This window comes from Sinocyclocheilus grahami, unplaced genomic scaffold, assembly GCF_001515645.1.
Source record: "Sinocyclocheilus grahami isolate Dianchi unplaced genomic scaffold, SAMN03320097.WGS_v1.1 scaffold9.1, whole genome shotgun sequence".
Taxonomy (NCBI): Eukaryota; Metazoa; Chordata; class Actinopteri; order Cypriniformes; family Cyprinidae; genus Sinocyclocheilus; species Sinocyclocheilus grahami.
This window is the reverse complement of record NW_015505188.1, coordinates 2,533,399-2,552,801: the sequence shown is the minus strand read 5'-3', so window position 1 is coordinate 2,552,801 and position 19,403 is coordinate 2,533,399. Positions and strand designations below refer to the sequence as shown.

General features: G+C 34.2%; 4 protein-coding genes and 1 pseudogene across 4 annotated transcripts in view; 2 read left to right on the top strand and 3 right to left on the bottom strand.

Moving 5' to 3' along the window:
• The window catches only part of LOC107592866 (NIMA-related kinase 11), a 65,051-nt gene extending 61,564 nt beyond the window's left edge, over positions 1–3,487 (bottom strand). Inside the window, exon 1 of the mRNA XM_016282441.1 lies at positions 3,288–3,487. Coding sequence (XP_016137927.1) covers positions 3,288–3,463 — 176 coding nt within the window. The 5' untranslated portion in view covers positions 3,464–3,487. The remainder of the gene's footprint in view (positions 1–3,287) is intronic.
• On the bottom strand, positions 3,471–6,004 carry LOC107592554 (uncharacterized). The gene is made up of 6 exons (XM_016282089.1): positions 5,974–6,004; positions 5,072–5,428; positions 4,707–4,961; positions 4,496–4,583; positions 3,911–3,998; positions 3,471–3,491 (listed from the first exon to the last, which is right to left on the bottom strand). Exons 1-6 carry the CDS (start codon positions 6,002–6,004, stop codon positions 3,471–3,473), a joined length of 840 nt encoding a protein of 279 aa, XP_016137575.1.
• A 2,780-nt stretch (positions 6,005–8,784) lies between these two features.
• LOC107592547 (B-cell receptor CD22-like) lies at positions 8,785–12,017 on the bottom strand (annotated as a pseudogene).
• A 1,180-nt stretch (positions 12,018–13,197) lies between these two features.
• Positions 13,198–15,586, top strand: LOC107591999 (tyrosine-protein phosphatase non-receptor type 23-like). The gene is made up of 5 exons (XM_016281327.1): positions 13,198–13,415; positions 14,835–14,909; positions 15,070–15,197; positions 15,294–15,370; positions 15,518–15,586. Exons 1-5 carry the CDS (start codon positions 13,332–13,334, stop codon positions 15,574–15,576), a joined length of 423 nt encoding a protein of 140 aa, XP_016136813.1. The 5' UTR covers positions 13,198–13,331; the 3' UTR covers positions 15,577–15,586.
• A 563-nt stretch (positions 15,587–16,149) lies between these two features.
• On the top strand, positions 16,150–19,179 carry LOC107591991 (tyrosine-protein phosphatase non-receptor type 23-like). The gene is made up of 10 exons (XM_016281315.1): positions 16,150–16,305; positions 16,414–16,461; positions 16,816–16,931; positions 17,039–17,118; positions 17,302–17,416; positions 17,782–17,847; positions 17,928–18,073; positions 18,270–18,575; positions 18,659–18,813; positions 18,915–19,179. The coding sequence occupies exons 1-10, from the start codon at positions 16,231–16,233 to the stop codon at positions 19,101–19,103; spliced, it is 1,296 nt and encodes a 431-aa protein (XP_016136801.1). The 5' UTR covers positions 16,150–16,230; the 3' UTR covers positions 19,104–19,179.
• Positions 19,180–19,403: the final 224 nt, after the last annotated feature.

Here is a 19,403-nt window from a genome sequence, read left to right as displayed (position 1 = left end):
GCTAAAAAGCAGAAAGCTCAGGGCCAAAGGAACAGTAACCCGTAGCATGACGCCACTCGCCTGTGGGCAGCTGAAGTGTGGACCTCTTTCTAATTGGCCTCCATTTCCTCCAGCATCAGCTTCAGCTTTCGGTTCCAGTTCCTCATCTGATATGAGTTTCACAGTATGTTGCCAAGTAGATTGTGTGTAACTGGCTCTACTCCAGACAGTTTGCTTGTGTATTTGAATCCAATTATAAACTCATAGAAATCAATATGTGAAGGATAATAAGTGGGCAGAAAAATACACCCGATCAAGACAGAGTTCTACTGTCCAAAATCTACAGGTGCATCTCAATAAATTAGAATGTCGTGGAAAAGTTCATTTATTTCAGTAATTCAACTCAAATTGTGAAACTCGTGTATTAAATAAATTCAATGCACATAGACTGAACTAGTTTAAGTCTTTGGTTCTTTTAATTGTGATGATTTTGGCTCACATTTAACAAAAACCCACCAATTCACTATCTCAACAAATTAGAATATGGTGGCATGCCAATCAGCTAATCAACTCAAAACACCTGCAAAGGTTTCCTGAGCCTTCAAAATGGTCTCTCAGTTTGGTTCACTAGGCTACACAATCATGGGGAAGACTGCTGATCTGACAGTTGTCCAGAAGACAATCATTGACACCCTTCACAAGGAGGGTAAGCCACAAACATTCATTGCCAAAGAAGCTGGCTGTTCATAGAGTGCTGTATCCAAGCATGTTAACAGAAAGTTGAGTGGAAGGAAAAAGTGTGGAAGAAAAAGATGCACAACCAACAGAAAGAACCATTACTGAAATAAATGAACTTTTCCACAACATTCTAATTTATTGAGATGCACCTGTATAATACATAGATGAAACTATCCATTAGAAATCCCATTCATCTTAATGGTAGTTGCTAAGATGGCCCATTCAGCTCCAAACTGAATTTCAGTCTATTACTTACACAAAACTATCATATGACTTCAGAAGACTTAAAATACAGAATGGTCATATGCACCACTTTTATGATATTTTTATAGTGCTTTGCATCCCCGTTAATTTTAATTGCATGGACAAGAGTGCCTACTGTGATTCTTGAAAATGTCTCCTTTTGAGCTCTACTGAAAGAAAAAATATTATTGGTAAGGAAAATTGGTAAATAATTAAAGTTAGTTACATTTTTTTGGCTGGACTATTACTTCAAAAAAGTGTCATGGTTAATTTCACAAAACTATTGCAAAAAATTAATTTCATAAATTATAATTGTTTTCATTTTATTTTATTTGTTTACATATTAAAATAGATCAAAAGTGACGGTAAAGGCAATTATAATGATACAAAAGATTTCTATTTCAAAATAAATGCTGTTATTTTTAACTGTATATTCATCAAAGAATCCTGGAAATGTGTCACAGTTTCTACAAAAATATTAAGCAGCACAACTGTTTTCAGCATTGAATGATTTTTTTAAGGATCATGTGACACTGAAGACTGGAGTAATTGCTGTTGAAAATTCAGCTTTGCCATCAAATGAATAAAGGGTTATTAGAATAATAATAATAATAAATAAATAAACAAATAAATAAACTCTAATAATATTTCATAATATTAATGCTTATACTGTGTTTTTGGTCAAATAAATGTAACCACGCAAAAGACAAAGCTTTCAAAAATATTTTAAAAATCATACCAACCCCAACTTTTGAATGGTAGTTTTGATAATTGTGTTTCTCAGATGTTTATAAGAAGACACGAAACTATGTAGAAAATTAGTTTCCTAGGAAAAATATCAATAGTTTAGTGCTCATTTCCACCTTTGACCAGAATCAAGAGCCACGTAATACACCCACGTATATAACAGACACAGACAAATATTTGTTCTGTTCTGAGAGCAATATCCTCATATTGTAAGAGCTGTTGGTTTTAATTTATTGTGGGAGCTTCACTGTGAACTGAATCTGGGTAAGATGTAATATTGCCATGATCACCAAAGCACCTAATGCCTCCTCAAATAACAACTCACAATTTCCTTTTTTCTTTTCTTATCTCCGTTTCGAAAGCAAACCTGCCTGTTTAAGACTGCAGTCCTCTACAAAAGCAATAAATCAACTTTACATATTTCATAACACATCCGGATGATACCAGTGAAACCGCCCCTCAGGATGTAAAATGGAAAAAAGCTATAAGAATCTAGTAAACCGCATAAGACTTTATGCATTTTAGCTAATATTCCAGTGACAGGCCATTTATTCTGTCTAAGGAAAAAATGTAATGTGCACCTATACAGAAAAATAGACATTTACATTACTAACCAACGAAAACTGGATGAAGCATGAGAGTATTAAAATGACATGAACTGTAAATATTGCTCTCTAATGAAAGAATAAGTTTGATCTTACATCATTTGTGATCATAAGGAATAACAGATAAGTTGATAGTAAAATGAAGGGTTCCTCAACTATCTCCAAGGAAAATAATACCGACTGGTTACTAGTTAAAAAGACCAATGCTGCTCCCAAGTGGCTGGACAGAGAAGCGAATTTTGAAGAGAGAAAAAAAATCAGTATTGCCAAAATTTGAATCATTTCAATAAAACCAAAATGTGCAGAAGAATATTTTCTCTCCTGCAGAGGATGCATCTGGAATCATCATTACAACTCATTAACTCCTACACCGAAATAAATACTAGTAAAATAAACTAGTAAATAAACCCTCTAATAATATCTGTAAATCCGCGACTATTTAAAATAAAATAATGAGGTTATTTTCACAATGACTTTTTAATTAGACATTCTATGCATAATCATAAGTCTTACTGTAAGCTTCAAAGCTTATATTTTAAAAAGTAGACCAACAGACATATACAGTATAGGCACATAATTATGCCATGTGCACATGTGTGGGTGTGTGTGACAGTGTGCTTATGATGGGGGTTGTGAATGTGGTTATTGGAAGTACATGCAGTCTTTCCTCAGTTCTTCAAACACCTCGGAAACTGATACAATCTGTGGTATGTTTCACTTCAATTATGAGATATTCTAATTTATGACAGTTTGTAATAGCATATTCTTTCCTTACCCATTAATTCCCCTGCCTTGACTAATATTATAACACTTAATGCATGGTGACAACTAGTGTGGAGATATGTAGAACTCTCTCTACAAAACTCAACCAATACAGAGTTAAATTTGGTCGTCAAAGTGGGTCCTCTGGAAGCAGACTGCATGGGAATCACTGCTGTAAAGAACATTGATGGTGAAAAATATTAAAGGACTTACAGTCTCTCCGCTGCTACTGCCTTTGTGTCTTTAACAAGGTAAACAGTGGCGAAGCTGCCCTCCCCGAGTCTCTGCTGGATGATGTATCTGTTAGCAATCAGACTGCTCTGGTCAGGAGGTGTTTGTGTGGCAGGATGGCATTGTGCTTGGCCTGGACACTCACGAAATCTGGGCATTTTTCAGTCATGAATCCAGAGCAGCCAACTACAAAGAGATAAAGGTCGAGAAAATGTTAACAGATGCTCTCTTGTGACGTTTTATTTCTTTTTCTTTTGGTTATTTCTTTTGTGTTTTGGTATTTTAAGTTCCTGAATTGAAAACTAAAAGTATATGCAACATAAACAACAATTATTTTGAAAATGACTTACAATAACAATGTATCATAGTTTTTTTTTTCGTTAACATGCGTAGCAAAAACAAAATACTGAATAAAGTTCAGTTTGTATATATCGTTTTGTTTTATATGAACAAATTATTGCAGTTGATGATAGGTTCAACTGTAACTATATTTGTAATATATAATACACGTATGTGTATGTGTATATATATATATATATATATATATATATATATATATATATACACATACACATACGTGTATTATATATTACAAATATAGTTACAGTTGTTTGAGGTTGAGTTGTGCTGTAAAGAGAACCCTTGGCTTCTTCTCTTTCTTCCACTGGTTTTTCTTGAGTTCTTGCTTTCCTTCTAAGAGTAAATGTAACGGAAATGCATTATAAATAGCACAATTTAGCTGATACATCAAACATATTTGATGATTTCAGGAAAGGGGGTTGATATTTTAAAAATATTGCTTATTTCATTATTAATTAAATAAATATATACATACGTACATACTCTGGGTAAAAGTTATAGAAAAATGGATAACGTCTTGGCAGTGAATTACCAGAACATTATCCATTAAGTATACAGTTATTTCCTTCAACCTTAAAATATAACACAATACTTTGCAATCCTAAAATATAACAATACAGTTTATTTTGGGCTCATGCAGTTTAGCATCTTTGCGTAATAAGCCTTAACCACTGACCCTCACCAAGATTACAAAACTCCCCTGACAACAATATAAACAAATGCACATTCAAACTTTTTTTTTTTGCCGTTAATGTTTAATTTCAACTGACAGTAAAATAGATTTATAATATATTGGTGTGTGCAAGCACAAACCAATCAAAATGTCTTACCGTCTCATAAGCATCACAGCTGCAGTGATGAAAACAAGTGAGACTAAAAACACCACAATAATCAGAATGGTTGGGGACCCGGCGACATCTATTGAGGACAACAAAAAGATACCATTTAGTTTCAATTATGCACATCTCTCATTTACCAAATATAAATATGATTGTGTGAATATGAAAATGTTAATAATATATATATATCAGTTCAACCAACCTTCAATGTAAATGGTAATTTCTTCAGATACAGTTGTTTTAAAGTTTCTCAAAGAACAAGAGTAATTCCCAGAGTCTTCAGCTGTTACTCTGCTGAAGGTGAGGACGGGCTCTGAATGTTGAATCGGATCACCATTCTTAAACCACTGAACATCAGCTAAATTACCAGAGCAGCTGAGTGTGCATGTCAAATTCAAAGAGTCTCCAGCCATTGTGCTTCCATTTTCTCTTGACCTGCTCATGGACACTCTTAAATCTACCAAAAAAAAGAAAGAAATTAAACTGGGAGATTTATTTGAATCAAAACAACAACAAAAGCATCAAAATAAGTATTTTTTTCTTTTATCTTTAATCTTTTATATTTACCATCTACTAAAATGTTCACTCCAGGATCACCTGTCCATTTGTCCTGACGGGTTATAAATCTGAATTTATACTCTCCAGAATGTGTTCGATTAATATTACTGATCAAAAGAGAACAATTTGAGGTTTTGTCTCCAAAGTATTGAAAGTTCTTTTGATTATTGTTGGCTTCACTATTATAAACATACGGCTCATTCAAACAGTTGCCATGGTTTGATCTCATTGAACACCACAGCACTTGCTGTACTGGTTGCTCATGTGGATGTGTAAATCTACAGTCAATAGAAACATCGGATCCCCTCGCAGCACAGATCAGACTCAGAGGAGGATAATTCACCCTCCACTGATTACTGAGAACACCTGAGGAGCACAGAACACTTGATTTATTTAGAGTATTTGTTACTGTTGATAGTTAAATCAGATAGCTAAAATATCTCTCGAGACAATATCTGTTACAGATATCTAAAATATCTATTGTGACAGTTTTTAAGAAATTATTTACATAATGAATCAATCAGTAATAACAGAGATACAGTGGAATCCAAAAGTCTGAGACCACATAAAAAAAGCATTAAAACCATTAAAAAAAGAAAAAAGAAAAAAAAGTACAATAAAGAAAGGTTATGGCTTAAACAAATAAGAGATATTCAAGATTCTGCAATGTCACTAATCAAGTAAGAAGATGTGAACTCTATATACACCAGATATTTAAAAAACATCTAAATAGCTAACATTTTTATTAGAAAATGAAAAGAACACAAAATAACATTTTAGTGGCCTCAGATTTGGTCTCCATTTTATATAGTCAATTCATTTTCAGTTTATTAGAATTTGATATAAATTAAATCAAATAATTATAGGAGAAACGGATAACAAACAAAATAGATGAGAAAATCTTTTCTTACCAGGAAGAAGAAGCAGAATAATTTGCAGCATTGCAATTCACTGTTTCAGTTATTTAGCTTACAGAAGATGTTTTATGCAGCGTGTCAGACAAAACGCAAGAAGAGAAAATGAAGAAAAGAAGAAGTTGCGAAGACGAATGCTGCAGGTTTCCATTTCCTTCCTAATACCATTAGCACTGATAGTCCCACATAAGAACCAAAAAGTCTCTAAAGTTTCTTAACATTATTTTCCCATCTACAGATGTAAAAAGCTCCAAAGCTATAAAGATAATTACATTTTCATTTTTTAAAACAGTATCCTTTTAGTCAAGGTATAATTACCTTGTAAATGTTCTACACCTGTAGATACAATACAAAATAGCATCAGTACATCTTGTTATGTTGTGTGAGAAATGCACAGAGACATTAAAAATATTATTCAAGAAAATTCTTACTTGACAACTGTGGTCACCATTCACTCAATAGTATTGAAAAGAACAGACATTCTGCTACAAATGACTCATTTTAAGTTCCACTGACAAAAGTCATGGATTTTAAAAGACAATTATTTATTTAAGCAAAAAAAAAAAAGATTAATTTGTACTTTTTTGAGTTAGATTCCTCTGATATTGTGAGTCCATTTAACTAGTCAAATATCAAATATCTGAACCTACACAACTGGAGCCATGACTGCATGTTTTCGGTTTATAATTACAGTTGGCTCCTCTGCAGTTACTGCAGTGTCCCTTCTTGAGGATACATTAAAAATTACTCTGTGTGGTAATTGTATTGAATGGTCTTGTTATGGCCAAAGAGATCAGAACACTTCTTTGCTTTGTTCAGTTTGATCACTACTGCATAAATCTGAATTTTAATCCTGGAAATAAACAAAAAAAGTTTGAGGATTTAAAAATGTAAAAAAAAAGAAAAGTCATGGCATAAAATAAATACAGACTTTTTTTGCTTTTTGCTCATTTAGATGGTGCTAATGTGCAGTGTTGACTGTCAACTAAACAAAGTTTTATTTTATAGTCAGGTTTTGAATATCAGTGGAATCAGTCGGTGCGTTATGAGATCAAATTATAAAGACAAAGGCTTATAAAGATAAAATAATAATTTAAAACAAACTTCAAAATATCACAAAACATTTATTATGCATATTTGGTCTGTAACTCAGAGTAGTTGCACATTCATTAAATTCTTGCAAATGAAAAACAAACAAAGAAGAAAAAAGTATTATAAAAGCAAAACATACAAAACTGTATGTGCTACAGCAGTGGTTCTCAACATTTTTCGGGCCAGCACCCCTTACCCATTATCCAGATCCCTCAATGGCCCCATCAAATAAAATGTAGTTTAATTGTCTTCAATGAAAATTAAAGCTGATTATTATTTTGTGTTTATAATGAGGACTATTTTAAATTTACAGTAGGCTACCATTCAAATGTTTGGGGTCATTATGGTTTTAAGATATTGACCCTTTAATTCAAGGATCCATTAAACTGATCAAAAAATACAGTGAAGTCCTTTTTACAGTAGTAAATTACTTGATAATAAGTGTAATAACATTCATAATACAGAGTTGTTAAGCATATTGGTGATTTTCCATGCTACGGCTTTGGTGTTGAGGTTTCTTTTACACTCTATCTGACACTGACCCTGTTGCTCCAAAAGGTTGAAGGGACATGTTAGAAATTCCTGTTTAGGATATATCCACAGGGGAATTTTTAAAGCGATTTCAGTTTGTTCGTCCTTTCCTGGAACTCTTGAACATGCTTTTTACTGCTCTGATTTTACCTATAAGATTTGAGTGAATGTTTTCTATTAGCTTTCAGTAAAAAAAATAATAATAAAAAAATTATCCCTTAGAAAAATAGAAAATTGGTTTTAGAAAATGCCTGATTTTTAAGTATATGTTGAATTCCCTGTTTTCTGACTAAACATGGTCATTTTGGTAGGTAAATTTACACATCATGTAAATGGAACAAACGTAAACCCTCCTTTGCTATATTTCTTAGATTTTGAAAGAGTATTTCAAAAATTGCTATCAAAATAAAATGAACATAAATTATATTTTATGAGTGTTAAATAAACTCTTTAAACCATACCAACTCAAACTCAAACCAACTGCAGCCAATCAGAAAACAAGAAGCATTCGTATTAATTTTTTCAAACAAGAAAGAACCAGAAAAAACATATTGCGCTTTATCGTGTCTGAATGCTAGCTGTTTTCGGCTGTCAGCTGAGCGAACACTGAAGTCAAGAGTCATTGCTATGGAAATGCTTTCTTTATCTTAACTGCCTACTCCCAACACTAAACGTTGCCCTTTACAGCTGCCACAAAATTATTTTATCAATCTAAAAAGGTTCAAAGAAGCACAATTATATTTACCAGAGGCGGCTCTTCATCTGAGAATTTTAGAGCTGAAAACACACAAACTGTACAGTAGACACTTGTTTGCTTCCTATCATGTTAGGGAATTTTCATTAACTTCTACTATTAATGTTTATTGTACAGAGTGTTTAACCACAATGTAGGTGATTTCATGTTTCATCATTGAAGTGGGACATTTGGTCAAAACAATGTAGACACAACCAGACTCTCATTTTGCTGCTTTGTGTTTTCAGACCTAGAAATGAAGAAGATCATTACAGTGAAACACACACAAACTCATATTCACTAACAATATTATGTCAAGATGGACAAATATGTTGTCAAATATGATGAATCGTGAATCATGTCACATCATCTCCATACCTACTGGTCAGAATAAAAAATAAATAAATGTGACCACAGTGATGTGTGTCTTGAATGCTCACACTTGAAGCACATTACACTTCCTGCAGTACATCTTCGGTTTCTTGCGGGTTTGTGATGGTCGAGTAGACTGCGTCATCCTAACAGCAAACAGATAAACAGAACATGTCTTTACATATAGGCCTAACTGTCACATTTTGTTCTGTTTAATGCCTACCCTGCTGAAAAGACCAGCTTAGCTCAGCTTCTGATGAAGTTGTTTGACCAAACAAGACTTGCTGGGTAAGTTGGCTGAAAAGCCTGGTGGAAACACCAACCCGCATCAAAAACACAACATACAGTACAGCAAGGCTGGTCCTTTCTACAGGGCAGTTATGTAAATCATATACCATTATAATTTTCTAACTTCGCACAGTGCTACATAACATTTGTTGTGATTCTTACTGTTTTTACATGTCATGTTTACTCCCTAAGGATAAATGTTTTATGTTTGTAAGTTTTTATGTTTAGGTTTCACAAATATTTACAGTTGTTTGAAGAGTGCAGTAAAGAGAACCCTCGGCTTCTTCTCTCTTCTCCATTGGTTTTACTTGAGTTTTTGCTTTCCTTGTAAGAGAAAATGTGACAGAAATGTTTTTGTAAAACTATTATTTAATTATTCCTTATTTAAAAAAAAAAAAAACGGTTCATGAACTGATCTGATGCAATTTATTTGGGCTACATGCAGTTTGGCAACATTGTGTCATAAGCCTTAACCACTGACCCTCACAAACATTACAAAACTCTCCTGACAACTACACAAAATGCACAGATGCACCAAATCATTTTTACTATTTTCTTCATTCTGCTTTCTAAGCTAAGTTTCTGCTGCTGGACAGACTAGAAGGACAGAAGTCTTCCTTCCCACCTAATGCTGGTGTGACGTATCCCGATCTTTAACCAGGAAGAAATGGATGCAAAAATGTCCTTGAATGATCATTCATAGAATTTGGATTTGTCTCATTTTTGGTGAAGTTTGCATCATTGATTCTGTTACTTTCTTGTTTAAACACTGTGAAGCAGCTTTGAAACAATCTCTATTGTATAAAGCACTATATGAATAAAGGTGACTTGACTTGTGCAATATCAACTAATGTTTCATTCAGATTGACTGAGAGATTTATAATATATTGGTGTGTGCAAGCACAAACAAATCAAAATGTCTTACCGTCTCATAAGCATCACAGCTGCAGTGATGAAAACAAGTGAGACTAAAAACACCACAATAATCAGAACGGTTGGGGACCCGGCGACATCTATTGAGGACAACAAAAAGATACCATTTAGTTTCAATTATGCACATCTCTCATTGACCAAATATAAATATGATTGTGTGAATATGAAAATGGTAATAATATATATATATCAGTTCAACCAACCTTCAATGTAAATGGTAATTTCTTCAGATACAGTTGTTTTAAAGTTTCTCAAAGAACAAGAGTAATTCCCAGAGTCTTCAGCTGTTACTCTGCTGAAGGTGAGGACGGGCTCTGAATGTTGAATCGGATCACCATTCTTAAACCACTGAACATCAGCTAAATTACCAGAGCAGCTGAGTGTGCATGTCAAATTCAAAGAGTCTCCAACTATTGTGCTTCCATTTTCTCTTGACCTGCTCATGGACACTCTTAAATCTACCAAAAAATAAATAAAACATGTAACTGGGAGATTTATTTTGATCAAAACAAACCAAACAACAAAAGCATCAAGAAGTACTTTTTTTTTTTTTTTTAGAGTAAATCTTTTATATTTACCATCTACTAAAATGTTTACTCCAGGATTACCTGTCCATTTGTCCTGACGGGTTATAAATCTGAATTTATGCTCTCCAGAATGTGTTCAATTTATATTACTGATCAAAAGAGAACAATTTGAGGTTTTGTCTCCAAAGTATTGAAAGTTCTTTTGATTATTGTTGGCTTCACTATTATAAACATACGGCTCATTCACACAGTAGCCATGGTTTGATCTCATTGAACACCACAGCACTTGCTGTACTTGTTGCTCATGTGGATGTGTAAATCTACAGTCAATAGAAACATCGGATCCCCTCGCAGCACAGATCAGACTCAGAGGATAATTCACACTCCACTGATTACTGAGAACACCTGAGGAGCACAGAACACTTGATTTATTTAGAGTATTTGTTACTGTTGATAGTTAAATCAGATAGCTAAAATATCTCTCGAGACAATATCTGTTACAGGTATCTAAAATATCTATTGTGACAGTTTTTAAGAAATTATTTACATAATGAATCAATCAGCAATAACAGAGATACAGTGGAATCCAAAAGTCTGAGACCACATAAAAAAAGCATTAAAACCATAAAAAAATTAAAAAGAAAAAAAAGTACAATAAAGAAAGGTTATGGCTTAAATAAATAAGAGATATTCAAGATTCTGCAATGTCACTAATCAAGTAAGAAGATGTGAACTCTATATACACCAGATATTTAAAAAACATCTAAATATCTAACATTTTTATTAGAAAATGAAAAGAACACAAAATACCATTTTAGTGGCCTCAGATTTGGTCTCCATTTTATATAGTCAATTCATTTTCAGTTTATTTATTTATTTAGTCATTTAGCAGACGCTTTTATCCAAAGTGACTTACAAATGAGGACAACAGAAGCAATCAATTGTAGTATTAAAACAACTAAAAACAGATCCAAAACTAAAAGATAAACTTTATACATACTACCTATACACATTTTAAAAATAAAGAAATAAAATAAAAATGACAAATGCATACAACAACATTTCAAAACGTAACATATAAATGAAAAACAAAAAATAAAGCTAAAAACAATTCAAAATATTAAAGAACAAAAGGTATAAGAGTATAATAATGTTTCTAACATAACACTAAGCCAAACATAAAAAAACATGTACAACCAGACACACACACATATATACTGTATATGTACATACACATTTATAAATTCAATATATATATTATTTCATTTCCATTTAGTTTGTTGAAGTATTAAAATAACTCAAATTAAATCAAACTAAAAACGTAATAAAAGACATACACACATAATTTTACTAAAATTAAAATAAATATCAAATACAAATAATACAAATCAAATGACAGTAGTTTATCAGTAATCCTAAAAATAACATTATTAATTAAAAATATAATCATTATTAGAATTTGATATAAATTAAATCAAATAATTATAGGAAAAAACGGACAACAAACTAAATAGATGAGAAAATCTTTTCTTACCAGGAAGAAGAAGCAGAATAATTTGCAGCATTGCAATTCACTGTTTCAGTTATTTAGCTTACAGAAGATGTTTTATGCAGCGTGTCAGACAAAACGCAAGAAGAGAAAATGAAGAAAAGAAGAAGTTGCGAAGACGAATGCTGCAGGTTTCCATTTCCTTCCTAATACCATTAGCACTGATAGTCCCACATAAGAACCAAAAAGTCTCTAAAGTTTCTTAACATTATTTTCCCATCTACAGATGAAAAACATGCTCCAAAGCCATAAAGAAAATTACATTTTTGACTCTTTTAGTCAAGGTATAATTTCTTTGTAAATGTTCTACACCTGTAGATACAATGCAAAATAGCATCAGTACATCTTGTTGTCTGAAAAATGTGAGACATTAAAAATATTATTCAAGAAAAATCTTACTTGACAACTGTGGTCACCATTCACTCAATAGTATCGAAAACATTCTGCTACAAATGACTCATTTTTGCTCCACTGACAAAAGTCATGGATTTTAAAAATATGAATATGATTGTGTAGATATGAAAATGTGGTGTGGTCACACTTTATTTTAAGGTCCAATTCTCGCTATTAACTAACCATTAACTACAACTTTTGCCTCAATAAACTCCTAATTTGCTGCTTATTAATAGTTAGTAAGGCAGTTGTTAAGTTTAGGGATTAGGATGGTCCTGCAGAATATGTGCTTTATAAGTACTAAGTAAATGAGCATGTATTTTTTGGCTAGATATTTTGTAATTAATTTTTGACATAGTATCCTTTTAATAAAGTATGATTTCTCTGCAGGTTTTACACCTCTGTAGATATAATGCAATAGGCTAAAGCATCAGTACATTTTTTTATGGAATAACAGACATTAATATGCAGCAGAGCACAGTACACATTTCCTTTTTTTATTGCAGAACATATAATACATATATGATCAGGAAAAAAACATGGTCGTATCTCTAATGAGACATTTACAGTAAAAATAAACATATGGATTTACGTACACAAAGAAAAGCACAATATGAATGCTAAATCATACCTTTAAAGTAAATGAGGACTAAAATGTTGTGCATAACCACATTTCCTTATTTATTTAATTAATTTAATTATTATTATTATTATATATATATTTTTTTTGCAGAACCACATTTCCCAGAATCAGAGGTCAGATCTCATGACGTCACTTCCGGAAGCTTCAATCGCTTCCTGTATGGCTGTAAATGGGAGCATGACAGTCGTTTAGAGCTGTAACATTTAAAATAATATTTCGGCAGCCATCCTTCCAGGTGCGTGATCGCTATAATTCTATTCTAGTTTAGTCGGCTCAGCGAAATCGGCGGCTGCGATGGAAGCCGTACCGCGAATGCCGATGATCTGGCTGGATCTGAAGGAGGCAGGGGAGTTTCAGTTCAGCCCGACTGTCAAACAGGTGAGGGACCAGACAGGCCTGATCAGGCCACTCACTACAGGCTTTGCTCCTATTCAATCTGAAAATAAACAAGACAGCATGATTTGTATAGGTGATCTACCCCAAAACTCAAATTTGAGTCCAGGGCCTTGTTTTTCAGGTATTATGTGAACTATTCGGTGTTTTCTTAAAGGAACAGTTCAACCAAAAATATATCTGTCATTAACCAAAAATGTCTGTCATTATTTACTTACCCAGGTGGAATACAAAAGGGGATGGTTTAAAGAATCTTCATATATTGTATTTTCCTGCAATGAACGGGGATGGGGACTGGTGATGTCAAACTCTTAAATGACAAAAAAGCATCATAGGAATGATTTACTCTTGTGCTATATTCCAAATTCTTTTTGGCCGTATTATAGCTTTACGTGAGAACCGTATAGAGACATCAAAACTATTAAAGTAAAAATCTTACTATACAAGTGACAACTGTGGTCACCATTAACTCAACTGCATCGAAAAAAAACAGACATTCCGTTTCAAATGACTCATTTGAACTTCCACTGACGAAGTCATATGGGTTTTGAAAGACGTGAGGGTGAGTAAATGATATTTTTAGATTGGGTTGCAATGACATGCCACTAAAATTACTTTGTGTGGTAGTGAATTAAATGTTTATATTATTGTGTTAAACTTCACAAAATTCATGCTTCCTTATCCTTCACTTCCTCCCAGCAGTTAGGAATTTTTATCAGCTTGTGTCATGTGTCATCGGATCCATTCCTGACAAAGTAGGCCAAAGGAAGAATAGCAGGTTCAGGTTGTTAAAAGTGGTTGTTTATGTTTTTGCATGGTAATTATTGGCAGTGTTGCATGCAAACAAAATAACAATACTAAGAGAGTTTAGTGAATCGGGTTCAAGAGGAACTGCAGCGCCAGATTTTTCTTGTAGATTCCATGATAAAACCTGATTATGTTTTTCATTGTCTCTTTAATATCAAATGATTTAAGCTGTAACAGTGTGTGTGATCTTTTAATATTTTATCTGTGTTGTATTGAATGGTCTTGTTAGTGTCCAAAAAAACCCCTAGAAAGCTTCTTTGCTTTGTTACTTTAAATTAACAATGCTTAAGTGCTTATCGAGATTTTTCTAAGATTTTTCATTTAATCCTGGAAATAAACAGGAAGTTTTAGAATAAAAAGTAAAACCAAGAACAGTTATGGCATAAAATAAGAAATAATTAAGATTTTTGCACAATTTATACATCACTAATCAAATAAGCAAATGTAAACTCCATCTATACCAAATATTAGATTTTGTAGGTATTTATTTATTTTTTATTTGTATTGTATTGATAGTATCGTTAATGCCCAGAAAGACCAGAACACGTCTTTGCTTTGTTTCTTTTGATCATTCATATCAATTTTCCATTTTCTTAGTTCATACTGAAGAACTACGGTGAAGATCCTGACAATTATAATGAGCAGTTGAAGAAACTGGAGCAATTGAGACAGGTAAATCTTACTGTGCATTCAAGACATACTTTTAGTCATCATGTGTCTTCCCTTAAAATCACACTTAACATTTCTATCACCATGCTCTACCAGTTAAGCAACCGGTAGACATCTATGGTCATGCATTTTCTACATTCTCTGCATTGTCTTGCCTTTCTAGAGTGCAGTGAATGTCACACGAGACTTTGAAGGCTGCAGCACCTTAAGGAAGTACTTCGGGCAACTGCACTATCTTCAGAGTCGTGTGCCTTTGGGATTGGAGCAGGAAGCTGCTGTTCCTATCTCCTGGTGAGGGCACCAACCCAGCCATCATATTTCCCTCTCGTATACTGCCTTTAGTTGACTTTTAGTCTTCCCCTTACACTTTTCTTGTTTAATATATAGGACAGAGATATTTTCTGGGAAGACAGTGACCCATGAGGACATCTGCTATGAGCAGGCCTGCATCCTTTATAATTTGGGTGAGTTAGTACTAGACTGATACGTATTATTCCTCTAGTCAATGACTGCATTGTCTGTGATTAAAAGAACTACAGTGTTGTTGAGAGGAGGGTATTGTTCAGAATCAGGCTTGTTTCCTGATTCAAGTCATGTTTTCCATGTTGTAGGAGCACTCCATTCAATGTTGGGAGCCATGGACAACAGGGTGTCCGAAGAGGTAAGATGAATTAGAGAAGACACAGCATACATACACCAATTTAAATATCATGTGATTTAATGCAGTGTGCACATCATGTCGGAATTGCTGTTTCAGCTACTCATATCATTAGGCTGAGAAATAATTCTTTCCATTTTAGCACTTATTCACAAGTAACAAATAAAACATATGCATGGATGAATCATTCACAAATTGATCAATAAGAAGCAATAGGAAAATAGTGTGAATTTGCATTTCATGCCAACTTTAAGACATTATCAATAGTAAAATTATAACAAATATAACGGAACAGCATTTTGTTGTGGTACAGTGCTACCTCGCCACCATTTTACAAGACACCAGATTGAGAAAATACTCAAAAAAAAGAGTTCTGAGAGTAATATGCATTGGTCAGTCAGCGAACAGACTGTGTAGTCCGTGGGTGTGCCATGTGAGGCTGTGACTATGTGGGGAAAAGTCCGATTTTATAAAATTCCAGATTTCTGAGTTCAAGCAGTATGTGAATGTTATTTTTACTGGTCTGGAACACATAATATATATATATATCCCATTTGCTGGCAGTATGACTGTAAGACATGCTTGGATAAGAAATATTTTTGTCTTCAGGTGGTGGACTATTACAAAGAGGCATGCAGAGCTCTGGAGAACTCAGAAACTGCTTCAATGTTAGGAAAGATACAGAAAGACTGGAAGAAATTAGTGCAAATGAAGATTTACTACTTTGCTGCAGTTGCTCATGTGAGTCTTCTATTCAAACTGAGGTTGGACTAACTACAGAGCAGGCTGGTCAAATGTGAATGTTTTATGTTTCTAATCAAGTCATACAAATCCTTGTTCTCTCAACAGTTGCACATGGGGAAACAGGCTGAAGAGCAGCAGAAGTATGGAGAGAGGGTACAACATGCCTGTTTTTCTGTCTTCACTTTCAGTTAGTGGCCATCTGTGCTCTTTGGCATGGAGAACTAGTTTCAACCTCGTCTTAGCCTCTTGACCTTTAAAAAGTTTTTTTTTTAGGAAGAACAGTGTGACTTATCTCTTGTAGTTTACTTCAATCTCTAGCTAAAACCATTTTAAAAACCTTTTATATAGAAAGAAGAAGAGGATGTTTTTAAAATAAGTTCATGATTTTTTTGGAGGAAGAGGATGATTTTGAAATGAACCCAGAAAGAACCAGCTGTTTTGTAAACCTTTTTAATCTGATCTTTATTTAATACAAAGATATAAAATACTTTATTTATTTTTCAACAGGTTGCTTACCTTCAAAGCTCAATAGACAAACTCAACGAGGCAATTAAGCTGGCTAAGGGTCAACCAGACAGTGTACAGGAAGCCCTTAAATTTACCGTGGATGTCATTGGTGGAAAGTGAGCAGATATGATGTTATACTTAACTTACCAAAAGGCATAATTCATTTAGTATAAAAAGTCGCAGGAAGCTCATTTGTCACTTCTCATGTCACTTTTAATTTTAGATTTAATTCTGCCCAAAAAGACAATGACTTCATTTACCATGAATCTGTGCCACCTCTGGAGACACTGACCTCAGTGAAAGGTATTTTAGCCAACAAATGTTGTAGTGCTCTGTAACTGCATTGGGATGTCATTGATTCATTATATGGTATGACTAGAAGAAGTGCATGTTTCCATTAGCTTAATATTTGCTGGAGGTAAATGAGTAAGAGTGGAAAGATTGAAAACTGCCATAGGAGTTAATGCTTTCCTTCCTCTATCACAGGGGCCCCACTGGTGAAAGCCTTGCCTGTAAACCCAACAGACCCCAGTGTCACTGGCCCAGACATTTTTGCAAAGCTGGTGCCCATGGCTGCCCACGAGGCCTCCTCTCTTTACAGGTTTAAATATTATATATATATATATATATATATATAGACACACACACACACACACACACACACCCACCATTCAACAATTCCTCGTTCCTTCCTCTATCACAGGGGCCCCACTGGTGAAAGCCTTGCCTGTAAACCCAACAGACCCCAGTGTCACTGGCCCAGACATTTTTGCAAAGCTGGTGCCCCCACGAGCCCACGAGGCCTCCTCTCTTTACAGGTTTAAATATTATATATATATATATATATATATATAGACACACACACACACACACACCATTCAACAATTCCTCATTCTGATAATTGTCAGTTCCCCTGTGCTATCTAATATGTTTTAAAAACACTTTTTTCCCCTGTCAAATTTACAGTGAAGAGAAGGCCAAGCTGCTAAGGGATGTCGTGGCAAAAATAGACAGCAAGAATGAAACATTAGAGTGAGTATAAGCAGCTTAAAGTAATTTCATACAAAACACGTAGTATGCATCTAAATGTCTCAATTGTCATATTCCAACAGACAGTTCATGGACTCTCTCGGTCTGGACCCAGAGTCAGTAGACAATATGGAGATTTATAATACCCTTCCTTCTGTGCTGATGGAAAAATGTGCTGCGTTGAGTGTGAGACCTGATACAGTAAAAAACCTTATCCAGTCAATGCAGGGTTAGTGGTGTCACTTCGAAGTCCTTTTTCATGGTATTTTCATGTTGCCAGTAATTAAAGCTAATTACTTAAACTTTACTTCTTAAATAAAGTTGTCCATCTCAATTCAAGCTATTTACAGCTCTTTAAAAAAAGTACAGTAAAACATTAGAAAAGTCAAAATTCTTGTATCTAACTCCTCTTCCTCCCTCCTCAGTCCTCTCAGGTGTGTTCACCGATGTAGAAGCCTCTCTGCGGGAGATTCGAGATGTATTGGATGAGGATGAGGCAGAGGAGCAAAGTTTAGAAGAGGCTGCTGGGAAGCAGGCTGTACCAGAACGGCCCTCAGCCCTGGCCGAGCTGCGGAGAGACCTGGAAAAGTATTTTGAAGCACATGAAAAAGCCAGCTTCACCAACACAGAACTTCATCGGGCCATGAATCTGCACATCAGCAATCTGAGACTCCTCGGTGGACCACTAGACACCCTTAGAGAGGCATTGCCAAAACCTCAACTTAGTGAGGGTGGGTGTTTTATGACTTAAATAATTCACATGAAAGTTCATGTTATGTAGGTTTATGAGAATTACAATTTTTGACATTTTCAGATGAGATGGCAGGGCTCCAGACAATGAAGAGAATTTTGGGTAAAGTGCAAGAAATGCGGGACCAACGAAGCTCCCTGGAAAAGCAGCTTAGAGACCTCATTCAGCAGGATGACATCACTACTTCTCTGGTTACAACTGAGCGTGCTGACATGAAGGTATGGGCTTTACATGACTGGGCCACTTATTTTTTAAAGGGATTGTATTAGAAATCAGTCACTGCATTATAGTTTTATCTTTGCTTACTTTTCCTCCATAGAAACTATTTGAGGAGCAGCTTAAGAAGTATGAGCAGGTGAAAGTATACATTGATCAGAACCTGACAGCTCAAGAGAATATCCTGAAGGCACTGACAGAAGCTAATGTACAGTATGCCACTGTGCGCAAGGGCCTGGCAGAAACTGAACATAAGTATGACTCAAAGGAATTACATTTACGTGACAAATAGGCATAAACTTTAGCAAGTGTAGCATCATCAGAATCAGAATCAGAATGAGCTTTATTTGCCACGTGTGTGCAAACACACAAGGAATTTGTTGTGGGGTTTTTTAGGAGCTCTTTGTACAAATGTACATACATACATACTGTATATGACATTGAGAACAGAAAAAAAACATTTAAATAAGACTAAGGAAAATCTAAATTATTAATAATAATAATAATGTGGTAAGCATCTGGAACAGAAGATTTATGTACAGAGTTCATCAGTATACTTCCAAAATATATAAATGGTGTCTATTTACTTTTT

Excerpts from the sequence above, each read along its gene's own strand:
- LOC107591999 (XM_016281327.1), top strand. The coding sequence starts at position 13,332 with ATGGAAGCCGTACCGCGAATGCCGATGATCTGGCTGGATCTGAAGGAG. Across the intron at positions 13,416-14,834 it reads TCAGCCCGACTGTCAAACAG|TTCATACTGAAGAACTACGG; the intron begins GTGAGGGACCAG and ends CCATTTTCTTAG. Across the intron at positions 15,371-15,517 it reads CTGCATCCTTTATAATTTGG|GAGCACTCCATTCAATGTTG; the intron begins GTGAGTTAGTAC and ends TCCATGTTGTAG.
- LOC107592554 (XM_016282089.1), bottom strand. The coding sequence starts at position 6,004 with ATGCTGCAAATTATTCTGCTTCTTCTTCCTG. Across the intron at positions 3,999-4,495 it reads GCTGTGATGCTTATGAGACG|AAGGAAAGCAAGAACTCAAG; the intron begins GTAAGACATTTT and ends ATTTACTCTTAG. Across the intron at positions 3,492-3,910 it reads CAACTCAACCTCAAACAACT|TTGGCTGCTCTGGATTCATG; the intron begins GTAACTATATTT and ends ATCTCTTTGTAG.
- LOC107591991 (XM_016281315.1), top strand. The coding sequence starts at position 16,231 with ATGTTAGGAAAGATACAGAAAGACTGGAAGAAATTAGTGCAAATGAAG. Across the intron at positions 16,306-16,413 it reads ACTTTGCTGCAGTTGCTCAT|TTGCACATGGGGAAACAGGC; the intron begins GTGAGTCTTCTA and ends TTCTCTCAACAG. Across the intron at positions 16,462-16,815 it reads AGCAGAAGTATGGAGAGAGG|GTTGCTTACCTTCAAAGCTC; the intron begins GTACAACATGCC and ends ATTTTTCAACAG.